Consider the following 25,091-nt stretch of genomic DNA (forward strand, 5'->3'; position numbering starts at 1 on the left):
ACGTCGTTGCAACATTAAGAAATCTCTTGAAATGTGTGCTTGTTTAAAGCTAAACAGTAACGTGCTTGCGCAGGCTGGTTTCTTGGATTGAAACATTTTATCTTGTTGACTATACTCATTAGGCCACTTAATCTGTTTACTCATTGATAGTCAAGTTGTGTTTAACGGCATTATGAACTGTGAGTGTATTTTGTTGACTGAAACATAACTTAAATTAAAATATGTGTAGGCCAGCATTTTTGGTCTTGCAACAGAAAAAATACAATTGTACTAATATTATGTAAAAAGACCAGAACTACATATAAATACAAAGTAAAATAGTTAAACACAGAACTAAATAAAAAAAATGACTCCACTGAAAACTAGAACGAAATAAAAATAAATTTTGTAAAATAAAATAAAAACTAAAGCTATAATTAATATCAGACCTGAAATATCACTGCTACCGCTAGCATTCCAGCAGCTAGAAGTCGCTGATGAGCAGCTATTGACAACAGTGGGTCACCAGCTGAAACTTTTTTCGGCTTGCTGCTGTCCCCCCCAAACTGACTGGCGGCGTTCTGCCCCTAAACAGACAGCAAACCGACAGATGCTTGTTAGATGTTTTTTTTTTCTTACATGTAAACTGTAACTTGATGTGTATTGGTAAATAATTCGTTGTTTCTGTAATGAAAAAAAAAGAACATGAAGCGTTAAATAACGAAACTAAAATGACCTGGTAGTTCTGGTAACAGAGTCTTAGAAAACTAGGCATTCTCAATGAGAAGCAGTGACGTTTATAGCGAGGAGAATAACGAGTTTAATCCAGTACAGCAGACGAAACGTACAATGAATCTATGCAGAACAACGGAATATTTTCATATTATTATTATGTTAAGCTAATGAGCCTCTCAAATGAAAATAACACGAACTGTGTATTCAAATACGCAGTTCAAATCGGGCAAGCAGTGCTGGAATTTGGAAAGTGAAATGTACAGCACGCGCATGCGTAGTGCATGTCTGCTAGGCCGCCGCTTGGATAATGACGCATGCGCGAAACAGGTCGAGCGGCGCTTAAAAGTGTGGAATCTGCTTAGTGCAAATCTGTCAATGACAGACCATCGCGCTTTTCCTTTCACTGTCTTTCTCGTTTAAACGTTAAATCGTAGGTGTAGGGAAGGAGTTTTTATTTAAAGCTAGGCTGTCACTTTTGCAGAGGAGAGAGAGAGGAGCAGTGGAAAGTGACCAAAATCACTTATAACACAGATAGTGGCTTCATTTCAGAAATGGCAAGTTCAGAAACTGTTTACCTGAGGAAGAAGATCACCCTTCTGAGAGCCGTGTGCCTTATTGCAGGCACAGTGGTAGGAAGTGGGATTTTCATTTCTCCAAAAGGCGTTCTGAAAAACTCTGGCAATGTGGGCCTGTCTCTTATTATCTGGTTGGTCGCTGGAATTTTTTCCACTTTTGGTAAGTAAAGTAACACTCTAATTCAGGAAGTTTAGGTTAACGTTTATCAGCAGCTGTAAAAAAAAATAAATTTATATGCTTTTCCTGTAGTTATGTTATAATGAAAGGAAATGAGCTCTGCATTTTTTTATTCTATTAAGTAAACTGAAACTTGAATGGAAGAAACTTATAGAGATTTTTGTAAGCATAAGATATGTGGTTTTATTATTATTTTTCAAATATGTACCTTCGGAAAGTTTAGCAATAATTCTATTGCATTTATGCAGTACTGGTATTGTTATTTAAACAATTTTTTATTTCTTTTTTCTTATATTGTGACGTTACCTCAACATTATTTTGAGATAAGTGGCACCATTTTTCATGTTAACTTTCATAGGCATAACCATGTTGTTGTTGGCAGCAGTGTCATGTGACTTGTTGGCATAACATGAGCTGGCATCACATTACTGTTATGAAAGATGACAGCACACTCTGACTAGCATTCAAATTTTGGATTTGTTGTGAATCTGTAATGGAAAATTGTCAAAACATGAAGAGGCTTCACTAATCAACCCCAGAAACAGGCCTCATCCCAGCCTGTCTGGCCCCAAACTCAAAAGTAAAAATGCTTATACACTAGGAAACACTTGGGCCTGTGTTCCACAAAAGAAAGGTGGTTCATGCACCACAATTTTTCTTGTATCATGTCAGGGAGTTATTCTGATAGGTGGTCTTGAAATTCACACAGTGTTAGGGAGCTGCTCAACTGCTCTATATTAAGGCTGACTTGTCACTTTGGGATGTGAGGTTGGTTTGTTGGGCATTGTCAGTGAAATGCCTCCTGGTTTTGGATTGATGCTGCAGTGAGCTGGACAGTCTTGTTGTTTCTAATGTAAATGACTCTGTTTTGTGATCAGATTGAATGACTTTCTGTTACACTGAAAATGACCAAAGACCCTAGCACACATCAGTTTGCACAAGCATTGTGTGTTCCGGAGTTGACACACTTCTGATTGGCATGTGTAATGTGCGTATCAGCATGAATGGACTTTTCCTATTGGCCATTGTGTGTACCTGCATCGCTATTTGCCGTGAAAAGGATCTGGGGCCTGATTACGTTGAAGGGGTAGCCCACACCTCCAATTCTTTGCTACAGGAGTATGTATCACATCCTGTGTTCTTGATTGAAACCAAGGTCAAGCTTCAAGGCTGAGTATTTCACAAGTTTTTGCATGACAGATGAACAACCCTTGCCTTTCAACAGGGAGGGTAACTGCAAACCTCTGGTTTGAAAAGACAAAATGATGTAATTTAACTTTAATGAATGTGTTAAATAAAAAGTACAAAAGGGCACAAATGAGGAAAAAAAGGGTTTACCTCAAAAAGGGAGTCCAAGGCTAACCACTCCAATCTGTAATCAAAGAATAAAACTAGAATCCACAATAACGAGACAATCAGAACTATATTTACAGGACAATGCAAACTCCTAAATTCTCAATAATACTCTGAGGGACCATCTCTACAAACCTTGAGATTTATATATATAGTCTGAATCTCGGGCAATGATGTCATGATGGCCCTCCCTTCCAACAGTGGCCACTGTCCTTGGACAGCTAGATGAAACCAGAGTTTTGAGATTAGTTGGATTTTAAATTGTGATTTGCAACATAGTTTGTGCTTTGATCCCCATTTTAGAAATTTTGCTTCAAGTTTTGACTACTTCCATGGGATTTGTCCTTTTCTGAACTCTGCTTCAGTGTACTTTTACCTAGTATCTTTATTTTTGGATTATAGACTTGTTTAAATAAAGTAAATCACATTTCATTTTTTTTATATTTTTACAATGTGAGCTTCTTCAAATGCTCTCCCTAATCTGGATTATTTTCTGAGTGTGCACAGTCAGGTGTATTTTACTGAGTGTTGTTTAGTGCAGCATCCTACTGGCTTGCTTTTGCCTGTGGAAGAGCTGGGCCTAATGGCCATACTGTTTATACTGAAGCATACTGATATGAGTATGTGTCATTTTTCATTTTTTTTATTTTTAAACCACACCTGATCAGTCATACAAATTATTTACTTCTCTAACCCTGATGTGGTGCACTATGTGTATGTGTTATATATAAAACCTGTAACACTGACCTCCGTAATATTGAAGTTATATCTAAAGTCTGTCACACATTCTCTCCTTGACCCATTTCAGTTTGCTTACCATGCCAACAAGTAAGTTAATGATACAGTGAGCATAGCTGGCACAGTACATCTTGCAGCATTTAGACTCTCCAGCTACTTTTGCCAGGATCTTATTTGTGGATATTTAATGCAATCATACCTGAACAGCTTCACAACAGACATCTTAGTATGAATGTGGGCTATGTTACATGTCCCTGGATCTTTGGCTTTCTGAGCAAAAAGTTTGAGACAGTAAAGATTGGAGAATATCAGTCAGAGTCCCTGACCTTCAGCACAAAGTTCCCTTAAGGCTGTTTTCTGTCTCCTCTCCTTTTCCCTTTATACACCAGTGACTGCGTGTCTTGTGAACCATCTGGTAAACTGCTGAAGTTTGCTGATGACATCACCCTGAAGGGACTGATCATGGACAGGGACAAGGAGAACCCTCAATTATCTTAATTTGAATTCTTTGACTCAAATCAAATGTACATTTTTATTATATAATAGTAACAATAAAGGCAGCCAACCAATTAAAGTGCTATATATAGGAAGGACCTGAGATCGAACCAGCAACATCTCGATTACGAAGCAGCATTTCTTACCCCTGCATCAGAGAAGCAGATATGTGTGAGTTCACCGCATTTCCACTCATATTGATTGATATTTGGGTTCTGTTACTGACAGCAGCATGCAATTGAACAATTTTCTTTATTTTTCCTTTTATTCTTGAATACAAGCACACTGGTTTTTATACCTTTTGTGAAAGTGTTTATACTTTCATCTTCACACATTATACACTTCATGTCAACATTTTGTCTTTATTACTATAATATATGAAAAAAAATCTGTTTTAGTTATTTTTCAACAAGAAAAGTCATCTTACATTTACACAGATTGTTACAGACACGGAAAACACATGAAATGTATGTATTTGAAATAACAATATATTCTTTTCCTATATAATTCCAGATACCTCACTCCCAGATAAACAGACTTCATCTGTGAGTATTTTGTGTCTGACTTCAGCTACCTGAGGCCAGTTGACACATTTGCAAAACAAAAGTGCTATCAGTGCGCAATTAATGCAATGATGATGAGGTGCAAGTAAAATTAAGGTGGCCCAGCATTCCGAATATTTTCACAGGCTTCAGGGATTCTACTGTTAAAAGACAGCCCACTGTCTCCTTTTGGTGGAGTCAGAGTTGGGAGGCAGTGGGCAATGTAGTTGGATGGAGAAGGAGAATTGTACATGGTGTATTTTTTGCCAGTGTTCTGTTGAAGGATGTGTTGGAGCCAAATAAAAACCATTATTTAAGCCAAAGGTGTGTCTGGGCATTATTGACTCTGGGATTTGGGACTCGGTGGCACCCCCTTGTGGTTACAATATATACACTGCTCAGTGGCTCTAAGGATTTCATCCTGTTACTTAACAGTAGTCCGGGTACCATTGCTGAGCACGTGGAGGTCTGTGTGACCCTTCAAAGGTATGCCTGCCCACACCATCACTGACCCACTGCCAAACCAGTCATGCTGGATGATGTTGCAGGCTGCATAATGTTCAACATGGCATGTCCAGACCCTTTCACGACCATCACATGGGTAGTTTAAACTTGTTCTCATCAAGAGAACGGGGCACCAGTGGTAGAGCTGCCAATTGTGGTGTTGTCTGGAGAATGCCTTTTGAGCTAGACAGTGATGGGCTGTGAACACAGGTCCCACTAGAGAATGTCAGGCCCTCATAATACCCTCATGGAGTCTGTTTCTGACAGTTTGGTCAAAAACATGTACACCAGTAGCCAGCTGGGGGTCATTTTGCAGGACTCTGGCTGTGCTCCTCTTGTTCCTCATTGCACCAAGGAGCAGATACTGGGCCTGCTGTTGGGTTGATGTCCTTCTATGGCCCTGTTCAGTTCTTCTCTTGTAAAGGCCCATTTCCTGGTATCTCCTCAATTCTTTTCAGACAGTGCTGGGAGGCACAGAAAACCTTCTTGTGACAGCATGTATGGATATTCCATCTTGGAGAAGCTGGATTGTCGGTGCAACCTGAATCAGCTGCAAGTACATCTTCATGCTACCAGTAGTGGCAACGACACTAGCGAAATGCAAAATTATAGAGAAGAACCAGTCACGGAGGATAAGGAGAGAGCAATTGTCTGTGGCTATTACCTGTAAAACCATTCCCATTCCCATTTTGGAGAGCATCTTGCAGTTGCCTTTCCAATGCACCTTAAGTGCAAGCTTAAATGACTTGGTGTTGGACTGTGATGATTAGTGTTCCCTTAAAGTTTTGAGCTGTATATTGATGTATGTGTGTATGTGTGTGTGTGTGTGTGTGTGTGTGTGTGTGTGTGTATATATACCGGTGTGGCCGGTAGTTCCTCAACACTGGGGAGTGTCGGCGGCAGTTTATCCGGAGGCATCTGGAGCTTGTCCGGGTGTTAATAAAAGGGGCTGCCTCCCTCCATTCGTTGACTGGAGTCAGGTGGAGGAAGACTGAAGTTGGAGGAGAGGAGAGGAGTGGAGGCGGTCAGAAGAAGAAAGGCATTATGAAAAGAGGCCTGGACTTTGGGGTGATTGGTGCTGCGACACTGGGTTTATGCATATTCACAGTTGTGTATAATTGTAAGTAAATGTGTGTGGTGACTTTAAAACATGTCTACCTGTCCGGGCTGTTCCCTACAATATGTGTGTTTATGTATGTATGTATGTACAGTAATCCCTCCTCGATCGCGGGGGTTGCGTTCTAGAACCCCCCACGATAGATGAAAATTCGCGAAGTAGAAACCATATGTTTGTATGGTTATTTATATATATTTTAAGCCCTTATAAACTCTCCCACACTGTTAACATTATTAGAGCCCTCTAGACATGAAATAACACCCTTTAGTCAAAAGATTAAACTGTTCTCCATGACAAGTCAGAGATGACAGTTCTTTCTCACAATTAAAAGAATACAAACATATCTTCTCTTTAAAGGAGCGCCGTCAGGAGCAGAGAATGTCAGAGAGAGAGCGAGATAAAAGCAAACAATAAAAAAATCAATACGTGCTTTTAAGTATGTCGAAGCACCGCGATAAAGCAGCATTTTGTAGAGGAGCGTCCATATCCTCTAGGCAAACAGCCTCTGTGCAAACAGCCCCTCTGCTCACACCCCCTCCGTCAGGTGCAGAGAATGTCAGGGAGGGTGAAAGACCGAGAAAAGCAAACAATGAAGCACCGCGCGGGAAGCATATCTTATATCATTGAGGAGTTTTAGTTAATATGTAATACAGGCTCTGAATGGGTAGCTTCTAAGCCATCCACCAATAGCGTCCCTTGTATGAAATCAACTAGGCAAACAAACTGAGGAAGCATGTACCATAAATTAAAAGACCCATTGTCCGCAGAAATCCACGAACCAGCGAAAAATCCATGATATATATTTAGATATGCTTACATTTGAAATCCACGATAGAGTGAAGCCGCGAAAGTCGAAGCGCGATATAGTGAGGGATTACTGTATATATATATATATATATATATACTGTATATGTGTATATGTGTATATATATATCTATCTCAATCCATTATGCAACCTGCTATATCCTAACTGCAGGGTCACAGGGGTCTGCTGGAGCCAATCCCAGCCAACACAGGGCGCAAGGCAGGAAACAAACCCCAGGCAGGGTGCCAGCCCACCACAGGGCACACACATCCACACACACTAGGGACAATTTAGGATCGCCAATGCATCAAACCTGCATGTCTTTGGACTGTGGGAGGAAACCGGAGTGCCCAGAGGAAACCCACGCAGACACGGGAGAACATGCAAACTCCACACAAGGAGGACCCGGGAAGTGAACCCGGGTCTCCTAACTGTGAGGCAGCAGTGCTACCACTGCACAATATATATATTGTCACAAAAGCCACAAATGTATGTATGCGGCCTATATATATATATATATATATACCATCACTAGTATATATATGTATATACTAGCAAAATACCTGTGCTTTGCAGCGGAGAAGTAGTGCGTTAAAGAAGCAATGAAAAAGAAAAGGAAACATTTTGAAAATAACGTAACATGATTGTCAATGTAATTGTTTTGTCAATGTTGTGAATGATGAGTGTTGCTGTCATATATATATTGTCACAAAAGCCACGATGAGACAAAGCAAGGTTTGGGGCAGCCACCCGTATAATTTGTTTTCCTCTCTGCAAATTGTCTTTTTAAATGATAGCACTGCTGTGCACAAAACCGAGTCCAATATAGAACTGAGGGCATAGGGAAAAGGAGGAGGTTTTTAAAGGGGAAGGCAGGAAGTGAGATCATAGGGGTCGGGCTCATTGAGGTCTTCAGCCATTGGTTCGAGCCCGGATGTGACATCACAGGGACCGGAGCCGGCAAGGTCTCCTTCGATAGGCTCGGTCCCGGAAGTGACGTCAGGAGAGCCAGGCGGAATCCCCCGGGAATGGCCTGCAGGCAAGGAAGAAAAAGAGTCAGTGCACTCTGCCACATCCTGGTATGTCTCAGAACTGTCCTTACCCGAGCCCTTTAGCTGCCTCCCATGCACATGTGTGTGACAAGATATATATATTGTGACGGACAGCCGGGTCCCATGCCCGGTCGGGATGCCCCTGCTACATATGTTCTGGGGGAGCCATCATGGACAGCTCATTACCTCCCCCGGGACGCTAGGTGCCAGCCTCCCTGGCCAATGTTCATTTCCCACTCTCCCACGTGGCTCCCTGGGACATGGAGTCCTCTACAGCCTGGTTGGGAGAGGGGTTGGCCGCTAGGGGGCGCTGCCACAACTCAAGAGCCTGGCTGGACGAATCTTCAGCCCCACCCGGAGGTGCAATTAGGACCAGGTGGTCAAGTACCTGGAACACTTCCAGATGGGGTATAAAACGAGCCAGCCTCCACCACTGGGTAGCCAGAATCGGGAGGAAGAGGACGAGGTTGCCTGGGAGGAGTGGTGGTACCAGAGAGGGAAGAGTATTGCTTGTGCTTTGGGACTGTGTTTGGGCTGTGTGGCACGGGGAAGACATGTCACACAGCTGAAGAAAAATAAAAGCCTGTGTGTTTTTGTACACGTGCCTCTGCGTGGCCTGTGCCGGGTCGGGCGCTATATAGTGCCTTTTACAATATATATATATATACAGGTGCTGGTCATAAAATTAGAATATTATGACAAAGTTGATTTATTTTAGTAATTCCATTCAAAAAGTGAAACTTGTATATTAGATGTATTCATTACACACAGACTGATGTATTTCAAATGTTTATTTCTTTTAATTTTGATGATTATAACTGACAACTAATGAAAGTCCCAAATTCAGTATCTCAGAAAATTAGAATATTGTGAAAAGGTTCAATTTTGAAGACACCTGGTGCCACAATCTAATCGGCTAATTAACTCAAAACACATGCAAAAGCCTTTAAATGGTCTATCAGTCTAGTTCTGTAGGCTACACAATCATGGGGAAGACTGCTGACTTGACAGTTGTCCAAAAGACGACCATTGACACCTTGTACAAGGAGGGCAAGACACAAAAGGTCATTGCTAGTGAGGCTGGCTGTTCACAGAGCTCTGTGTCCAAGCACATTAATAGAGAGACGAAGGGAAGGACAAGATGTGGTAGAAAAAAGTGTACAAGCAATAGGGATAATCGCACCCTGGAGAGGATTGTGAAACAAAACCCATTCAAAACTGTGGGGAAGATTCACAAAGAGTGGACTGCAGCTGGAGTCAAAGCTTCAAGAACCATCACGCACAGATGTATGCAAGACATGGGTTTCAGCTGTCGCATTCCTTGTGTCAAGCCACTCTTGAACAAGAGACAGCGTCAGAAGCATCTCGCCTGGGCTAAAGACAAAAAGGACTGGACTGCTGCTGAGTGGTCCAAAGTTATGTTCTCTGATGAAAGTAAATTTTGCATTTCCTTTGGAAATCAAGGTCCCAGAGTCTGGAGGAAGAGAGGAGAGGCACAGAATCCACGTTGCTTGAGGTCCAGTGTAAAGTTTCCACAGTCAGTGATGGTTTGGAGTGCCATGTCATCTGCTGGTGTTGGTCCATTGTGTTTTCTCAGGTCCAAGGTCAACCCAGCCGTCTACCTGGAAGTTTTAGAGCACTTCATGCTTCCTGCTGCTGACGAACTTTATGGAGATGTAGATTTCATTTTCCAACAGGACCTGGCACCTGCCCACAGTGCCAAAGCTACCAGTACCTGGTTTAAGGACCATGGTATCCCTGTTCTTGATTGGCCAGCAAACTCTCCTGACCTTAACCCCATAGAAAATCTATGGGGTATTGTGAAGAATTCAGAAGAGCTGAAGGCCACTAACAGAGCAACTTGGGCTCTCATAACACCTGAGCAGTTCCACAGACTGATCGACTCCATGCCACGCCACATTGCTGCAGTAATCCAGGCCAAAGGATCCCCAACTAAATATTTAGTGCTGTACATGCTCATACTTTTCATGTTCATACCTTTCAGTTGGTGAACATTTCTAAAAATCCTTTTTTTGCATTGGTCTTAATTGATATTCTAATTTTCCGAGATACTGAATTTGGGACTTTCATTAGTTGTCAGTTATAATCATCAAAATTCAAATAAATAAACATTTGAAATACATCAGTCTGTGTGTAATGAATGAATCTAATATACAAGTTTCACTTTTTGAATGGAATTACTGAAATTAATCAACTTTGTCATGATATTCTAATTTTATGACCAGCACCTGTATGTATGTATGTGTGTGTGTGCATATATATATGTATATGTGTGTGTATATAGTGCTGATTAATTCTAGGCATCTTGTTATGAGTATGAGGATGTATCACCAAGATACTGTATTCCGAGCAATTATGTTACCTCGCAGTAAAGTTCAAGTACCTTGGACTTCTATGCTGATCTCTTCAGGCTGAATAATCAATAATCTTTTCTTTACAGTAGGTTAAAAAGATCATTGTACAGTTTTCTGTAGACAATATGAAAGAAACCACTGTTGAAATTTTAAAATGCTTTAACTTTTCTAGTGAAATTATATTTTTTTTGCTTCCAAAGCAAAAGAAGATGGACAATATTGGTTAATTTCCAAACTTGCTTATCATCCATTTTGTGGGAACTTCAGTCTTCATCACAAATGTAATAGTATTACAATGTAAACAATATACCGAAAATAGGACTCAAAGAAAATAAAAGGAGACCATTTACTCAATCAAGCTAAATAGTTAACTTGTTTCAAAATCGTATTACCGTTTGTTTTTTGATAACTTACTAGGTCTGTGTTTCAAAGATTATCACTTATTATTTTTTTTAGATTTGTGAATATTTTTCCCTTTCATTAACAGTCATGTTTTTATTGGTCTCTAGGAGCACTCTGCTATGCTGAGTTAGGTACAAGCATTAAGAAGTCTGGTGCACATTACATTTATCTTTTGGAAACCTTGGGACCTATGCCAGCATTTCTTCGTCTCTGGGCAGAATTTATCTTGATCCGGTAAGTTGAGCATGTAGATAACATACTTCTGTTTTGTCTAGTATTAATGATTAAGTTTTTACAAGTTTAAATTACTAGAAGGAGCATTTGACTACCATCACTTTCAAAGTAAAGATTTAGATTGCAACTGTGGAGAAAAATGTGCAAGTACACAATGTGGTCCATTGGGAATGAATGGTCAATGCTTATCATCCAATGGATGGATGTTTATTCACAATTTTGGGCACACTTTTTGCTCCTTTTTTGTTTTTGTGTGCTTTTAAAAATACTGATGTTTATGTGTTGTTAAATCTTGCTCATTGCTAATCTTTTTAAGAAGCTATCTGAGGATTGTTTTCAAGTAGTGTTTCTTTGTTTACTAAAATAGACATTTTAATACCTAGGTATAGTTTTTTCCAAGGTGCTTTGATTAGCTAACTATATAATTACTTGAAGGATCTTATATTACTTTTTGTCTTGCAATGACTTTATAAGGTTATTTTAATAATCTGATCTTTAAAGAAGTTGAATTCACTCAGTGTCAGTTTACTTTGCTATTTTATTGAGTATGGCAGACTTTCTTTTACAGAAAATTTTACTTTCAACCTTAGAGCAGTCTCATATGTTTTTTTTTTTTTGTATTTAATTGACTTTGGTGTCCCCACTTTGTACTTCTTCATTTATTCATTTCATTTACAAACCTAATGCAAAAAACGTATGCTGACCATCATACATATCCCAACTATGAAAATTACAGCTATTAATATGAAGCTGGCCCTCCTTTTCAGCTAGAACGGCCTACACTCTTCTAGGAAGGCTTACTACAAGATTCTGGAGTGTGTCTGTTGGAATGTGTGCGTATTCAGCCAAAAGAGCATTTGTGAGGTCAGGTTCTAATGTTGGATGAGAAGACCTGACCCACACTCAGTGTTCCGATCATCTCAAAGGTTTTCAAAATGGTTGTTATCTGGGCTTAGTGTAAGCCACTTGAGTTCCTCCATACCAAACTCATCAAACCATGCCTTTAGAAACTTGGCTTTATGCATGCAGGCACAGTCAAACTGGAACACATTGTCTAAATTGTATTTGTATGCTGTAATATTAACAATACCCTTCACTAGAACTAAGTGGCCTAGCTCAAACCTTGAAAAATAACCCCAGACCATTTTTTCACCTTCATCAAACTTAACAGCAGGAACTGTTCAGTCTGGAAGTAGTGTTCTCCTGGCATCTACCAATCCCAGATTCATTGATAAGACTGCCAGATAGTGAAGTGTGATACATCACTACCAAGAGCAGTTTATACTGCTCCTGAGTCCAATGGTACTGTGCTTTACATAACTCCAGCAGACACCTGACATTTTGCCTGGTGATGTTAGGCTTGGGTAACGCTTCAAATGCGTATTTGTGCTTATGTTGCGTTCAGATGCAGTCCAGATAAACAATGTTTAATCACTAACACACAAGCATTTGGCAGCCCTGCTCTGTTAGTCTGCAGTCCGTCACTTCATGACTATGCTGTTGTTGCTCCTACTTCCATTTCAAAATAATATCATAGTTGACCAGGGCAGATCTAGCAGAACAGAAATTTCACATACTGACTTGTTGTAAAGTAGCATTCTGTGACAGGTCCATGTTTAAAATCACTGAGCTTTTCAGAACGACCCATTCTACTGCCAATATTTGTCAATATATACACCTTAAAAGTAAATAATAAATCTTTGTCAAGGACAATAAAAAAACACATCAAATGTGAAGATCTCACTACTAGGAACCTCTTTCAAATAAAAGTACTTCTTTATCCATCCATCCATTTTCCAACCCACTGCATCCGAACACAGGGTCATGTTAGAGATAAAAATGCAGTCCACATGAAACCACTTAGAAATTACTAGTTTGTTTACCTAACATGTACAAACTCGAGACACACTCAAACTTAATGCTGGCCCAAAAACACTCTCCACACACCTTACTCTTCAAAATTTCAGAAAAATAGATGTTAGCTTTTAATGCTGATTTAACATAGAACAGGGCATGTTTCCTGGATATCGTCTTGCCTTTTCTGCTCTGTCCATGTGGCTTAGCTCAGAGAAAAGGTTCAAAGGTTGGTTAGCACTATAATTTTCTAAAAGCCATTAAGTGAGATGCTACATTTTTGTGATAGACGGACTGTCCATGAGTGAGCAGAAGCCAGCTCTCTTATCATCTTATTCAAGCCTCCCTATTACTTGGCAAGAGAGTTTGGAAACATGATTGTTGTTATTGTTTACATCCCCCCTTGAGCGAACGTGGAGATAGCGAGTGACGCATCCATTCCGCAGTTGCTAAGTTACAAACGCAGCACCCTGAGGCGCTTCTGATAATTGCTGGAGACTTTAACCATGTAACGCTGGATAAACATACCTGCCTTCTCTCAGTATGTGGACTGTAACACCCGGGGAAATAGGATTGTTGACCTACTGAATGCAAACGTTAAAGATGCATACAGCGCCACCCCGCTGCCTGTGCTTGGGAAAGCAGATCATAACCTGGTTCTGCTTCAGCCTCACTATAAACCAAGAGTGAGGGCGCTACCTACAGCCACACGCTCATTCAGGAAGTGGTCCCCTGGCGAGAACCAATCGGATCGCTCTCCGCTACCAAGATTCTACCAAGAATTGACCCGCTTCTCCTACCAAGAATTGACCATTCACAGCCCGTTTCGGCTGCCAAGAATTGGCCAATGACGGCTTGCTCGGCTGCCAAGAATTGACGAATCACAACTACCAAAACTCGGAGAGGGCGGGCCAACCTCTTGTCAGTTAATGTATTCTGCAAAAGCTTGTTCGAGTCGGCACACAGACGCTTTGCGATTTGCGTTTCTTTTTGTGTGATATATTTACATTCACCTACACATTTTCTTAATGATTTTTTTAAACATTCTTGGTTAAGTTTATTACATTTACTAAATATTTGTGCAACATTTGTAAAGACAGATATAATAATGTATAAATATAATAAACATTGAATTGTATAATCATACTTTAATTTTACAGAATGAGCTTTAAAAATAATAATATGAAGTGCTCTATAATTATAAAAATACAAATCATAGAGAAAATTAACTATGTGTACATATTTCCTACAAAAGACCCTTGGAAAGTCTTTCTGGTATATAAAGACCAATAATTGTTAAAAAATTACTGCAGTAAAAATGATATATACTGTATATACTGTGTATATATATGTACCTTTAAAAACAAGAGACTGGTATGCTTTTTATTTTAATACTTAATACTAAATTATGCTTATAAAGCAGACCTACACCTTTAATACTCAGATGATATATATATATATATATATATATATATATATATATATAAAATAAATTAACTAAGTGGTGTGTATGCTTGTTTACTAGAACAAATATAGTTATTTTACACTAAGTATATAAACATTTCCCTTTGCAATATTTCCAAATATTTTTTTTTAACCTACTTCAAAAGTGTCAGTTTGTGCAGATATATGTACATTCACCTGCACATTTTTTGAATGATTTTTTAAACAGTCTTGGTTAAGTTTATTACATTTATTAAATACTAGCAAAATACCCGCGCTTCGCAGCGGAGAAGTAGTGTGTTAAAGCAGGAAAGAAAAAGAAAAGGAAACATTTTGAAAATAACGTAACATGATAGTCAATGTAATTGTTTTGTCACTGTTATGAGTGTTGCTGTCTCATATATATATATATATATATATATATATATAGCAAAATACCAGCTCTTACATAGCGATGTAGTGCGTTAAAGAAGTTATGAAAAAGAAAAGGAAACATTTTAAAAGTAATGTAAAATGATTGTCAAAGTAATTGTTTTGTGTATTTGGCTAGATAGGTGTGTGTGTGTATATGTATATACTGTATATATATATATATATATGTATATATATATATATATACATACAAACATACACACAGGTATATATATATATATGTGTATATATATGTATGTGTCTATATGTGTGTGTATAGCTTTGGTCACTGAGTGGAAGGGAAAAATAATAAAATATAGTCTATAAGTTATTAAACAGTAAAACATTAATGTTTTAAGAAGTAAAGGTACATTGAGCACTACTGAAGTGGTTGCGGGTAAACTAAATTTTAAAGACGGAGTAACAGAACAGGTAAGTAGTACTAACAGCAGCTAAAATGTATATGGATCATCACTCGGTAGTAGATCCCTTTTGAAAGGCGCTACACGACGGCTGTGGTATAGAAATTACATTTTCTATGTGAACGTCCAAATTTCTGCCTCTGGTAATGTGCCTTACTGGCATTACCAGCAATTAAAGAAAATCAGTTTTGTGTCCTCTGCAGTGTTAAGAGAGAAAGGCTTTGGTTTGGGATAAAAGGAAAAAAGGTGTAAAGAAAGGAAAGTTGCCTTTTTCTTTTATATAGTGTAGAGAGATGTTTTCGCTGATGATATGAGCGCCTTTTGGGGACAGTCGCGGTGGGTCTTGTGTAGACTGGTGAGACGTCCCAGCCATTAATCGGCTGTGATGGCACTGTCAGTCCTCCACTCCTATGCGTGTCTTCATAATCTGAGCTGATGACCACATAATCGTATACGTGGAAAAGAAAGTGAGAAGCGCCTTAATATTAGTTTGCAGCGTGTAGAAAAGGGGTCCCGTGTTTGCACTTGTCTGGGCTATAGCTCAGGGGGAGGATGAAAAAAATTAAAAGTGCTCACTTTGACTTAAGGCAGAAGCGCGGTCAGCGTCTCAAAGGCCGGCACAGATATACGCGCGCGCCGGCTGCTCGACTTTTGCTGGGTAGGAGACGCCACTTTTTGCAGACACATTCACGTGATCAAAAGTCTCCGCGCTCTTCGGAGGTCATTCATACTGTATATATAGCAAAATACCCGCGCCTCGCAGCGGAGAAGTAGTGTGTTAAAGAAGTAATAAAAAAGAAAAGGAAACATTTTAATAATAACGTAACATGATTGAAATTGTCATGAGTGTTGCTGTCATATATATATATATATATATATATATATATATATATATATATATATATATACACACACACATAAACATATATATACATATACACACATATACTGTATACAGTACTGTATATATACATATACATCTACATATATATACATATATATATGTGCACAAAACCACGCTTCTATCAAGGCTCCCGTCGGGTAGTCTTTTCAAATGAAATTTTCCTCCAATCAGTCGTAGCAACACGCATTCTTCTGACTATTTCATTTTTGTAGCTCTGATGTGTGCATCAATGTAATCGGTGTACCAGGAAATCATGCATTGACAGAAGTTTCCCTTTGCTTGGAATGGAAAGAGTGATTAAATGCGTTATTTTTTAACGTGTTATGGAGCACATGCATCGAAGCTTCTCAGCTGTGCTTGTGCTAAGAAAAGGAAACATTTTAAAAATAACGTAACACGATTGTCAATGTGACCTTTTGCAAGTAGTGCCTGGAGAATTCAGAGTGTGGAGAAACTGTAGAGGTAGCATGTGTATTAACTTGTGGATTTTTCTGTGAGTATTTGGTGGCAGCGTCACAAAGTTGCTTCTGGAAGACTGCATTAGCTGCAGAGCTCAGCTCAGAGCAAAATGAGGTGAATGGGAGGGAAGATGATGACGTGACTCTCCCACCCTTAACTGTCAATCCCCCCACAAAGACAGTCTCTCGGAATTTGCATAAGCACAGCCCTTCACTAGTAATTTTAACTTAGTTACAAAGTGATCAAAACTCTCGTTTATATCCTGCGTCCTCTCATTAAACTTGTATCCCGCATTAGCCGTGGGCATGACAAACGCCAGCGGCAGCCTATCTATAAACTTAATTTAAACTTTAGGTTTACACCGTGCTTTGTTTCCGAAGTAGCTGCACTCATGAGTATGGTTCTATGTGTGACTTGCTCGCTTCTTATTGTTTCGCTGTCTTCTCAATTGTATAATGCATTATTTCTTCAGCGCTTTTTGGAGCTCTTCCTTGTTTTCTACGTATTGCGTTGACAGTCAGTTCACGTGATTACATGGGAGGCGTGATGATGTCACGACTCTGCCCCACACCATCGAACTCAACTCCATTACATTATATGGAGAAAAATAGGTTCCAGTTATGACCATTACGCGTAGAATTTCAAAATGAATCCTGCCCAACTTTTGTAAGGAAGCTGTAAGGAATGAGCCTGCCAAATTTCAGTCTTCCACCCACACGGGAAGTTGGAGAATTAGTGATGAGTCAGTGAGTGAGTGAGTCAGTGAGTGAGTGAGTGAGTGAGTGAGTGAGTGAGTGAGTGAGGGCTTTGCCTCTTATTAGTATAGATTTGTGCAACACATGTAAAGACAGATATAATAATCTATACTAATAAAAGGCAAAGCCCTCACTGACTGACTGACTGACTGACTCACTGACTCATCACTAATTCTCCAACTTGCCGTGTAAGTAGAAGGCTGAAATTTGGCAGGCTCATTCCTTACAGCTTCCTTACAAAAGTTGGGTAGGTTTCATTTCGAAATTCTACGCATAATGGTCATAACTAGAAGCTATTTTTCTCCATTTACTGTAATGGAGTTGAGCGAAAAGCCGGGGAGCGGAGTTTAGTGTGACATCATCACGCCGCCCATGTGATTACGCAGTACGTAGAAAACCAGGAAGAGCTCCAAAAAGCGCTTTAAGAAAACATGCATTATATAATTAAGAAAGCAGTGAAACAATTAGAAGCGAGCGAGTGACATAAACCATATTCAGCAGCTCATGTGAACTGACGCAGTGCGCAGACAAAAAGCAACAGTTCCAAAGAGTGCTGAACAAAAACCGAATTATACTGCTACGCTCAAATAGATAAACCACACGCCGTGGCGCAATAGTAGAGGCTTCGCCTCTAGCGCCAACGTCCGAGGTTCGATTCCTGAGAGGGGATGCACTGAGTATATACGCACGCATTTTTATTCATTTTACCTTTGCATCCCCTTGGTTTGAGACGTATGAAAAAATATGCGGTTAACGCAGAAAGACAGATCACCAATTGAAGCTTTATGAATAATGGATACTTTATTCGCGATCAATGATTGTTTTGGTAAAGCCATACTCAGTGTATTCATTAGATGAACGGTAAAAAAGTAAGAGCGAGGGGAGGGTAACTTATTGAGGCACGCAGGCAAAACCACAATAGCACGCGGGCTCGATGTACTGTAGTGCGCATCAACTCGATCTGAATTGCGCGATCACATTCGAAAAATATATCATTTCAAGTTCTATTTAGTCCATATGTGTCAAACTCAAGGCCCACGGGCCACATCCGGCCCGGCGTGTAATTAAATCCGACCCGCGAGATCATTTTATATACTGTATTATTGTTATTAATGGCCCGGGAATATGAAGCGCTGGTAACACAATAAACTACAGATCCCATAATGCATCGCTTTAGCTACCTTGCCGAACACTTACCTCGTTAATCAAGTCTAGCTTATGATGCTGCAAGTTATTGCGAAGCTAGCCCACACGATGCCAAAGAGAAAAGGTGATTTTGAACATAGAGCCTTTAAAAACCGATGGGAGACTGAGTATATGTTTACTGACATTGCCGGTAAACCCGTGTGTCTCATTTGTGGAGGTAATGTGGCTGTAATTACAGAATTTAATCTTAAGACGGCACTATGTGACAAAACATCAAGATAACCTGAAAGACCTGAATGCAATGCAGAAGATACAGAAAGCAGAAGAGTTAAAGAAGAATCTGACACTTCAGCAGACGTTTTTACCCGTGCAAAATCACAAAGTGATTTCAAGTGAAGCTTCTTTTATGGGAGACACAAATGCACCAGTGCAACTTGCCCCACTTTCCCTGTTGCCAAGTAATGTTGAACCAAGTCGGCACAACGGTGTTCCCAAATACGCATTTTGCTGATAAACTGAGCGCATGCGCACTGAGTTCGCACAGCGCTTTGGTGACTTTGAAGAACAAAAAAAGAATTTTAAGTTGTTTTGCAACCCATTTGCCGTCGATGTGGAAACTGCACCTGTGCAGATTCAGATGGAGGTGATTGAGCTGCAGTGTAATGGCACACTGGAGGCAAAGTACGATACTGCAGGGCCCGCACAGTTTATTCACTCCATTCCCGCGCAAATGCTCCAGCTCCGTCTACATGCGGCTCGAACCTTGTGCATGTTTGGTACCACATATCTGTGTGAGAAGCTCTTCTCAGTCACGAAGACTAATAAAACAGCACACAGGAGTCGCCTCACTGATGAGCACCTGCAGTCCATCCTGAGAATCTCCACAACACAGAACCTCACACCAAACATAAACAAACTTGTTGCCAAAAAAAGATGCCAAACGTCCAGCTCTGTTAAAATGACATATGAGCAAAGACAACAGAACGATTTCATTTGTTATTGCTGAAAAGAACAAATTTTATTTATATTTCCAGGTTTTGTTATGAACCATGTTCATATTTGAATTTGTATAATTTTGACAGGATATATTTTTATGGAGAGCAAAATCTTTTGGGATATTTAAAATTTAAGTTTATTTTTTATATAAAATTACATAAGAGTAAAGAAATTTGAATGTTTGTACTTTTAACGTTTACTTTATTTCTAACTTGTATAATTTAGACAGGATATATTTTTATGGAGAGCAAAATATTATGTTATTTAAGGTTTGAGTTGATTTATTCCGGAATAATATTCTGTCAACTAAATAAAAATTCCTTCTATTTAAAATTTAAATAGAACTTGAACAAATACGATAGTTCATAATTTCCAGGAAGACTTGCACGTAAGAGCGGGAGTCATCCGTTTTAACAAACAGCGTATTGCACTGATACGAAATAGCCTGCCCATTTAATTATTTAGGAAAGGATAAATAAATTAAGATTTTGTACAAATAACGTTTTTCATTTTTCTTCCTTCATGGATTCTCTGCAATGCAGGATTCAAAGCACCGTTCGTTGAAGAGAAAGCTTTTTTTTTTCAATCAGGAATGTGCCTTGAGCGGGATTCGAACTTAGGTCCCTGCAATAATTTCTGGTAGATCGTCTATCAAGAATTGCAGCTGTACCTCGACTAATGTGCGATATCCTTGAGGCAGAGCAGGCTCTGAGAGACTGCTTTGAAACTACAGACTGGGATATACTGCAGGGGTCACATAGTGAGAACATTGAAGTGGCTGTTGACTGCACAATTGATTACATCAACTTCTGTATGGACATTGTAGTTCCAGTAAAAACAGCACGCTGCTATGCTAACAACAAGCCATGGATTACAAGTGACATCAAGGGCCTTTTGAACCAGAAGAAAAGGACTTTTAAAGGCGGTGATCAGCATGAGCTCAAGCGCGTGCAGAAGGAACTCTGAGACCAACTCAGGGCGACGAAGGAGCAGTACAGGAGAAAGTTGGAGCAGAAGTTGCAGAATAACAGCATGAAGGAAGTGTGGGATGGGATGAAGGTCATCACTGACTGCAGCTCGAAGCGGGGTGCCACCATCGAGAGAGACATGGAGAGAGCAAAACAAATGAACAACTTCTTTAACAGGTTTGACCACCCTAACTCACTCTCACCTCAGAGTACTGCATCATCCAACCTTCTCTAGCTCCTTCAACACCATCCAACCTCTGCTCCTTAGGGACAAGCTGACTGAGATGGGAGTAGACTCACACCTGCTGGCATGGATCGTGGACGATCTCACAGACAGACCTCAGTATGTGCGTCTTTGGAACTGCAGGTCTGACATTGTGGTCAGCAACACAGGAGCACCGCAGGGGACTGTACTTTCTCAGGTCATGTTCATACTATATACATCAGACTTCCAATACGACTCAGATTCCTGCCACGTGCAAAAGTTCGCTGATGACACTGCTATCTTGGGCTGCATCAGGAGTCGGCAGGAGGAGGAGTACAGGACGGTAATCAAAGACTTTGTTAAATGGTGTGACTCAAACCACTTACACCTGAACACCAGCAAGACCAAGGAACTGGTGGTGGATTTTAGGAGGCCCAGGCCCCTCATGGACCCTGTGATCATCAGAGGTGACTGTGTGCAGAGGGTACAGACCTATAAATACCTGGGAGTACAGCTAGACGACAAATTGGACTGGTCTGCCAATACTGATGCTCTGTGTAAGAAAGGTCAGAGCCGACTATACTTCCTTAGAAGGTTGGCGTCCTTCAACATCTGGAATTAGATGCTGCAGATGTTGTACCAGACGGTTGTGGTGAGTGCCCTCTTCTACATGGTGGTGTGCTGGGGAGGCAGCATAAAGAAGAAGGTTGTCTCACGCTTGGACAAACTTGTTAGGAAGGCAGGCTCTATTGTAGGAATAAAGCTGCTTTTCTTGTTTTCCAGTTTCCCTCTCTCTCTCTCTCTCTGGGTATTCATCTTTCAAAACAGACCTTCATCTGCAGCTAATATAGTGTCTAATCTTCCAAATACAACTTAAAATAATTTATTTTTGTGGATAAATGCAATCTAAATGCAATCTAAAACAATGTGAACTATTGTGGCATCTACTGAAGCACACACCGTAATGTTGTATTAGAATTTAAATACAATCCTGCATGTACCTCTTGACACCAAAGTCAAAACATGTGACATGGTGGCCTGATCATCTCATTATTATTAACGAGAGCTTTTAATTTTTTTATATAAGCAGTAAGAGATTTTTTACTTGTTATATATATAAAAATTAGAAATATCATGACAAAGTTGATTTATTTCAGTAATTCCGTTCAAAAAGTGAAACTTGTATATTAGATTCATTCATTACACACAGACTGATGTATTTCAAATGTTTATTTCTTTTAATTTTGATGATTATAACTAACAACTAATGAAAGTCCCAAATTCAGTATCTCAGAAAATTAGAATATTGTGAAAAGGTTCAATATTGAAGACACCTGGTGCCACACTCTAATCAGCTAATTAACTCAAAACACCTGCAAAATCCTTTAAATGGTCTCTTAGTCTAGTTCTGTAGGCTACACAATCATGGGGAAGACTGCTGACTTGACAGTTGTCCAAAAGACTACCATTGACACTTTGCACAAGGAGGGCAAGACAAAAAAGGTCATTGCTAAAGAGGCTGACTGTTCACAAGAGCTCTGTGTCCAAGCACATTAATAGAGAGGCAAAAGGAAGGACAAGATGTGGTAGAAAAAAGTGTACAAGTAATAGGGATAACGCACCTTGTAGAGGATTATGAAACAAAACCTATTCAAAACTGTGGGGGAGATTCACAAAAATTAGACTGCAGCTGGAGTCAGTGCTTCAAGAACCACCACGCACAGACGTATGCAAGACATGGCTTTCAGCTGTTACATTCCTTGTGTCAAACCACTCTTGAACAAGAGACAGCGTCAGAAGCGTCTCGCCTGGGCTAAAGACAAAAAGGACTGGACTGCTGCTGAGTTATGTTCTCTGATGAAAGCAAATTTTGCATTTCCTTTGGAAGTCAAGGTCCCAGAGTCTGGAGGAAGAGAGGAGAGGCACAGAATCCACGTTGCTTGAGCTCCAGTGTAAAGTTTCCACAGTCAGTGATGGTTTGGGGTGCCATGTCATCTGCTGGTGTTGGTCCATTGTGTTTTATGAGGTCCAAGGACAACACAGCCGTCTACCAGGAAGTTTTAGAGCACTTCATGCTTCCTGCTGCTGACGAACTTTATGGAGATGCAGATTTCACTTTCCAACAGGACCTGGCACCTGCACACAGCGCAAAAGCTACCAGTACCTGGTTTAAGGGCCATGGTATCCCTGTTCTTGATTGGCCAGCAAACTCTCCTGACCTTAACCCCATAGAAAATCTATGGGGTATTGTGAAGAGGAAGATGCAATACGCCAGACCCAACAATTCAGAAGAGCTGAAGGCCAGTATCAGAGCAACATGAGCTCTCATAACAACTGAGCAGTGCCACAGACTGATCGACTCCATGCCACGCCGCATTGCTGCAGTAATCCAGGCCAAAGGAGCCCCAACTAAATATTGAGTACTGTACATGCTCATACTTTTCATGTTCATACCTTTCAGCTGGCCAACATTTCTAAAAATCATTTTTTTGCATTGGTCTTAATTAATATTCTAATTTTCCGAGATACTGAATTTGGGACTTTCATTAGTTGTCAGTTATAATCATCAAAATTTAAAGAAATAAACATTTGAAATACATCAGTTTGTGTGTAATGAATGAATCTAATATACAATTTTCACTTTTTGAATGGAATTACTGAAATAAATCAACTTTGTCATGATATTCAAATTTTATGACCGGCACCTGTGTAAATATATATATATATAAATATATATATATTATAGATATATAGATATATATGTATATATACTGCTCAAAAGAATTAAAGGAACACTTTTTAATCAGAGTATAGCATAAAGTCAGTGAAACTTATGGGATATTAATGTGGTCAGTTAAGTAGCAGAGGGGGTTGTTAATCAGTTTCAGCTGCTGTGGTGTTAATGAAATTAACAACAGATGCACTAGAGGGGCAACAATGAGATGACCCCCAAAACAGGAATGGTTTAACAGGTGGAGGCCACTGCCATTTTTCCCTCCTTATCTTTTCTGACTGTTTCTTCACTAGTTTTGCATTTGGCTACAATCAGTGTCACTACTGGTAGCATGAGGCGATACCTGGACCCTACAGAGGTTGCACAGGTAGTCCAACTTCTCCAGGATGGCACATCAATACGTGTCATTGCCAGAAGGTTTGCTGTGTCTCCCTGCAAAGTCTCAAGGGCATGGAGGAGATTCTAGGAGACAAGCAGTTACTCTAGGAGAGCTGGAGAGGGCCATAGAAGGCCCATAACCCATCAGCAGGACCAGTATCTGCTCCTTTGGGCAAGGAGGAACAGGATGAGTACTGCCAGAGCCCTACAAAATGACCTCCAGCAGGCCACTGGTTTGAATGTCTCTGACCAAACAACCAGAAAGACTTCATGAGGGTGACCCAAGGGCCCCATGTCCTCTAATGGGCCCTGAGCTCACTGCCCAGCAGCATGCAGCTCGATTGGCATTCGCCATAGAATACCAGAATTGGCAGATGCACCACTGGTGTCCTGTGCTTTTTACAGATGAGAGCAGGTTCACCCTGAGCACGTGACAGAAGTGAAAGGGTCTGGAGAAGCCATGGAGAACATTATGCTGCCTGTAACATCATTCAGCATGAGCAGTTTGGTGGTGGGTTAATGATTGTCTGGGGAGGCATATCCATGGAGGGACACACAGACCACTACAGGCTTGACAAAGGCACCTTGACTGCCATTAGGTATCAGGATGAAATCCTTGGACCCGTCAGACCCTGTGCTGGTACAGTGGCTCCTGGTGCACGACAATTCCTGGCCTCATGTGGTGAGAGTATGCAGGCATTTCCTGGAGGATGAAGGAATTGATACCATTGACTGGCCACCACACTTTCCTGACCAAAATCCAATAGAACACCTATGGGACATTATGTTTTGGTCCATCCAATTCCACCAGGTTGCACCTCAGACTGTCCAGGAGCTCAGTGATGCCCTGGTCCAGATCTGGGAGGAGATCCCCCACAACACCATCTGTCATCTCATTAGAAGCATGCACCGATGTTGTCAGGCATGTATACAAGAACACAGGGGCCATACAAAGTGCTGCGTACAATTTTGAGTTGCTGCAATTAAATTTTGGCAAAATGGACTAGCCTGCCACATAATTTTTTCACTCTGATTTTTGGGGTCTTTGAATTCAGGGCTCTGTAGGTTAATCATTTTCATTTCCATCAAATGATGTGGCATCCTTTCGTTCCTAACACATTACCCAGTCTATATCAGTATAGATATCCAGGAGGATTTCTTTTTCCCATTGAGATCTGATGTGTTTTCAAAGTGTTCCTTTAATTTTTTTGAGCAGTTTATATATATATATATATATATATATATATATATATATATATATATATATATATAGATATAGATATAGATATAGATATAGATATAGATATAGATATATAGATATATAGATATGTA

General features: G+C 40.1%; 1 protein-coding gene across 1 annotated transcript in view; it reads left to right on the forward strand.

Moving 5' to 3' along the window:
- Positions 1-1,021: 1,021 nt before the first annotated feature.
- Positions 1,022-25,091, forward strand: part of LOC120539458 (cystine/glutamate transporter-like) — a 92,183-nt gene continuing 68,113 nt past the window's right edge. Inside the window, exons 1-2 of the mRNA XM_039769531.1 lie at positions 1,022-1,449; positions 10,958-11,084. Of these exons, the coding sequence (XP_039625465.1) occupies positions 1,266-1,449; positions 10,958-11,084 (311 nt within the window). The 5' untranslated portion in view covers positions 1,022-1,265. The remainder of the gene's footprint in view (positions 1,450-10,957; positions 11,085-25,091) is intronic.

Source organism: Polypterus senegalus, chromosome 11, assembly GCF_016835505.1.
Source record: "Polypterus senegalus isolate Bchr_013 chromosome 11, ASM1683550v1, whole genome shotgun sequence".
NCBI lineage: Eukaryota > Metazoa > Chordata > Cladistia > Polypteriformes > Polypteridae > Polypterus > Polypterus senegalus.